This window comes from Petaurus breviceps, unplaced genomic scaffold, assembly GCF_028583685.1.
Source record: "Petaurus breviceps papuanus isolate PSGF00001 unplaced genomic scaffold, PetGlider_PUasm1.0 139, whole genome shotgun sequence".
Classification (NCBI taxonomy): Eukaryota; Metazoa; Chordata; class Mammalia; order Diprotodontia; family Petauridae; genus Petaurus; species Petaurus breviceps.
The window spans coordinates 955,818-960,445 of NW_027185697.1; the positions used below are offsets into that span (position 1 = coordinate 955,818).

Here is a 4,628-nt window from a genome sequence, read left to right on the forward strand (position 1 = left end):
AAGGAAAGGAAAGGAAAGGAAAGGAAAGGAAAGGAAAGGAAAGGAAATACTTGGAGCTGAGAAACACATTTAAGGCTCTTCCTGAGGAGGAGGGAATCAGATCCTCCAAACAGGAAAGGAAGCAGCTACTCATCTGTCTTCTTAAAAATACAAAAGTAGAACCATGCAAATTGTCAGGTCAGGCATCACACAATATTAGTTAGAAGAAGAGAAGAGCAATAGTGGTTGGTGAAAGGTATGGTGACTATTTGTCAGCTGGATACTAGAGAGGTCTTCTGTCTTCCAGGGGTGCATTTATATAGGATAGGAAAAAGATCTTTCCAAGATTTTTTTTTTTGCTTTTTTTTTGGGGGGGGAGGGCAGGGAAATTGGGGTTGAGTGACTCGCCCAAGGTCACACTGCTAGTAAGTGTTAAGTGTCTGAGGCAGGACTTGAACTCAGGTCCTCCTGACTCCAGTGCTCTATTCACTGCGCCACCTAGCCATCCCCCAAGATTTGTCAAAATAGGTTTCTGCCCACTTCTGGTGTTTTTCCTGGGTAATGATGCTGCCAAAAGGAGCCTCAAAAAAGATCTGAGGGTCTTAGTAGACTAAAAATGCAATGAGTCAAAAGTATAAAATGGCAGTGAAAAAAACTAAAATAATCTTGAGCTGTGAGAAAAGAGGCAGGAATCCTAGGAATGGGGAAGAGGAAGGTTACTATCTCACTTATTTTGCTCTAGTCAGACTACATCTAGATCCTCTGTTCAGCTCAGGATACCCCATTTTAGAAGTCAGGCACGACAGTATCTAGGTAGCCATCCCCTTGAAGAGGGATGTATTTATTCCATTTGTTCAGAGAGGAAGAATTAGGAGCAATATATGAAACTTGCAAAGATGCAAATTTTGGTTTGATGTAAGACAAATCTTTCTAACAATGAGCACTCTCTCCCCATGCTGTAATCAGCTGCCTCAGAAGGTAAGAAAAGGGATCATTACCAGTCTTGGCAGGGGGCTTCAAGCAAAGTCTGTATGGCCACTTGTCAGTGACGGTGGAAAGGGAACTCTCTGGCCTGAGCTCAGCCATGAGGTTTCCAAGGTCCCTTCCAATTCTGAATTAAACTTAAAACAAATGATAGACCTTGACAGTAGACATATGTATTAACACACTGATTCATTCATTCTCAAAGAGAAATGCAGAAGCCTTTCAAATATAGCATTATTCATGAGCATTTGAGAGATCTTATTTTCAGTACAATAACATATTAAACACTACTAGTGGGAGGTCACTGACCCATAAGCACAAGGGTTGCATAAGCTAAACAAATACATTACCTCTTTCACTTAAAACATTTGGAAATCTTCCCACAATAGGAACAATCCTGCCCAACGGTATTTTCTATTTCTCTCATACCCAATATGTGGGACCACCGTATTGGCATTCAATGGAGAGTAAACCAATCACAGTCTTTTCCAATACTGGCTTATATATCTTTTCCTACCAGGCCAAGTTAAAAAGTATTTTCTAAAACAAACCTGAAAATTTTCCAAAGATGGGTCAAAATACAAAGTCATGATCTCCAGCATGAGTTCCGTGACAAACATGGGCTGGAGAGATTCATCCTCTTCCTGTCTCTCTGTTGCTGCTGCACCAGCCTAAAATGGGATGATTGTAATGTTATACAGATCGAAGAATTAGGATAAAATAATAAAATAGTGAATGAATGACTGGATTCAATTTTTTTAATTGTCCTAAATTCTCTGACACTATCTGGAAATCATTTTGGTGTGAAATGTAACCTGGCTTTCAAGAACTTGGCCATCTGACTTAAGCATTTATCAATACTGCTTTTTGCAGACCTAAGCAAGTCATTTGTATTAGACACAAATACAGTCTTTGGGGCTTAGAATCAGGTTTCTAACTGGAGAGTGATCACCACTGGAAGACTATTGCATTTGCTAAGGGAGCACTAACGGACAGTGAGACTCATTATCCCCTTCACAAACTGGAAGTTCTCAGGCACAAAGTGAACTGTCATTGATGAGTTCAAACACTATGAGCTTAGTACTTCAATTTCAAATTGAGACAGAAAACCCACTTTTATTGATTCATTAATTTATGACTTTATTTTGTCAAATATGAAGTTGGGTGCTTACTTCCTGAGATAGGTGGCAGCACCAGCCAATCATGATGTCGGTGGACCTTAATGACCAGGGAAGAGGAATGTGGCTTTGGGTACACTGTCCTGTAAGCTATTGGTGTATGGTGATTCCCTTCAAAGGAGTGAAGAACATGAGAACCAGCACTTGCAAGGAGTTTGGCCATTATAATAATAAGTGGCTAGCATTTATAGAGTACTTTAAGGTTGGCAAAGTGCTTTCTTATTTCTTATTACTTTCACAACAGCCCTGTGAAGTAGGTGCCATTAGAATCTTCATTTTGCAGATGAAAAAACTGGGGTTGAGAAGTTATCAAATGACTTGCCCAAAGTTACACAGCTAGTAAGAAGCTGAGGCAGGATTCAAATTCAGGTCTTCCAGATCCAAATCTAGTACTCTCTATGCACTGGACCACCTAGCCATTGACTTTATAGAGAGAAACAGTGGGCTTCAGCCAGGAAGCATGGGGATCAACTTGCTTCTGATCCATACTGACTATGAGACCCAGGACAGTCCATTGACCTTTAATGTTATAGGTGATGCTCTAAGTCTATGAATAACAGCGAAGGTGGGTGTTCCCTAGACCAATGGAAGCCCACGTTCCGTCCTTCTCCCTCTCCCTAGACATTATGTTTCTGCGTGCAACGTGTATGGTCTGCAGCATGCAGCCCCAATGTGGATATTACATACCATGTGTCTGCACATGTACTGGGTTTTCAGGATTATTATCAATGCCTATGCTGTAAGCCAAATAATGAATATTAATTATGCATATTTATGGGCATAGCTATGGACCCAAGGGGACTTCTGGGAACTGTGCTTTCTTCTTAAACTGAGGTGAGGCTGTGAAGAGCACAGACGTTTTCACTTTTGTGAACTATATCCCCTCGATGCTTGTGGGTGAGCTCAAGGGTTTTCAATGCATCCAGATTGATTAGAAAATAGAAGGTATACAAGGTAGCAGCTTTAGGAAAGGCCAGGGAGTGAGGAGAGAAGTGCAGGGACACAGAACAGGAGATAGAGGTGGGGTAAGAGGAAAGGAAGGCAGAGCTAAGCTGGCCTGGATCTTCAGAGTTCTAGTGCCTAAGCCCATCCTGGGCCTGTGCTCACAGAACAGTTTGTTTGTGGCCCCTCCTCTCTAGACTCTGAGGGGTTTCCCCTCCCAGATCGATTCCTTTGTAGAGGCAAACTAGGCCATCTTTTTCCTCAATTCTTACTTAGCCTTTAACTACTAAATGGGAACTGCCTCAGACAAACTGGAACCTGGGAAAGGCCTTAGCTTGAAAAGGCCAACGTCCCCCACTGTATTGGGGTCAATACCCGCCATCCTGATCTATGTCTTGCCACTGGACTCTGATGACTAGAGGAGAGAACAAGGCTGATAACTCTGTACAGCTCTTCTCACTTAGATCCAAGTCACTTGCAAGTCAAGATGTCACCCTCCTCTTGGAGAACAAAAGACAAACAACAATCTCTAGTGTTAAAACAGGAAGCCATGACGTCATCTGAACTGTGTCTTTCTCCTGAAAGGTTGGGACAAGACCCTGACTCACCTGTTGCCTCATGATCCTGGAGGAGATTTTGGCCCTCTTGATTTGGGTGCCCCTCACACTAGCTGTTTAACTCATTTGCTTGCTTTATGATATATTTTATTGAAATGATGTGCCTCTAATATGTCCAACAATATAAAGACTATTGAGTAAGGCCTTATGGTTACTTGATTACTCCAAAGAGTACTTTGAACCTGGGAGGTAGCAAGGGGAAAAACTACATAACCCTCACCTATGATTAGTTCATTTACTCTATCATTTCTCTCATCTGTTAGATTCTTCTCTTGACTAAGTCAAGTCTATCACCTTTTGCAAAGATCCTATTTAAAGCATACTTTTTAAAAATGTAGTTAATGAATTATTTTTTCGTTTTCAACATTCACTTCTATAAGATTTTGAGTCCTAAATTTTCTCTCCCTCATTCCCTCCTCCCTCCCCAAGGCATGCAATCTGATATAGGCTCTACATATACATTCATATTAAACATATTTTCACATTAGTCAGGTTGCAAAGAGGAATTAGAACCAATAGGAGGAACCATGGGAAAGAAGAAACCCAAATTAGAGAGGGAGGGAGGGGGAGAGGGAGGGGGAGAGGGAAGGGGAGAGGGAGGGGAGAGACAGAGAGAGAGACAGAGAGAGAGGGGGAGAGGGAGGGGGAGAGAGAGAGACAGAGAGAGAGACAGAGAGACAGAGAGAGAGAGAGAGACAGAGAGAGAGAGAGACAGAGAGACAGAAAGAGAGAAGACAGAGAGACAGAGAGAGAGAAAGAGAGAGAGAGAGAAAGAGAGAGACAGAGAAAGAGAGAGAGAGAGAAACAGAGAGAAGACAGAGAGAGAGACAGAGAGAGAGAGAAAGAGAGAGAGAAAGAGAGACAGAGAGAGAGAAAGAGAGAGACAGAGAGAGAGAGACAGAGAGAGAGGAGGGAGAGAGGGAGAGAG

At 42.2% G+C, this 4,628-nt stretch overlaps 1 protein-coding gene across 1 annotated transcript in view; it reads right to left on the reverse strand.

The window, feature by feature from the left end:
* The window catches only part of DNAH6 (dynein axonemal heavy chain 6), a 252,951-nt gene that overhangs the window by 220,168 nt on the left and 28,155 nt on the right, over nucleotides 1-4,628 (reverse strand). The window contains exon 9 of the mRNA XM_069067144.1: nucleotides 1,515-1,634. Within this exon, the coding sequence (XP_068923245.1) occupies nucleotides 1,515-1,634 (120 nt within the window). The remainder of the gene's footprint in view (nucleotides 1-1,514; nucleotides 1,635-4,628) is intronic.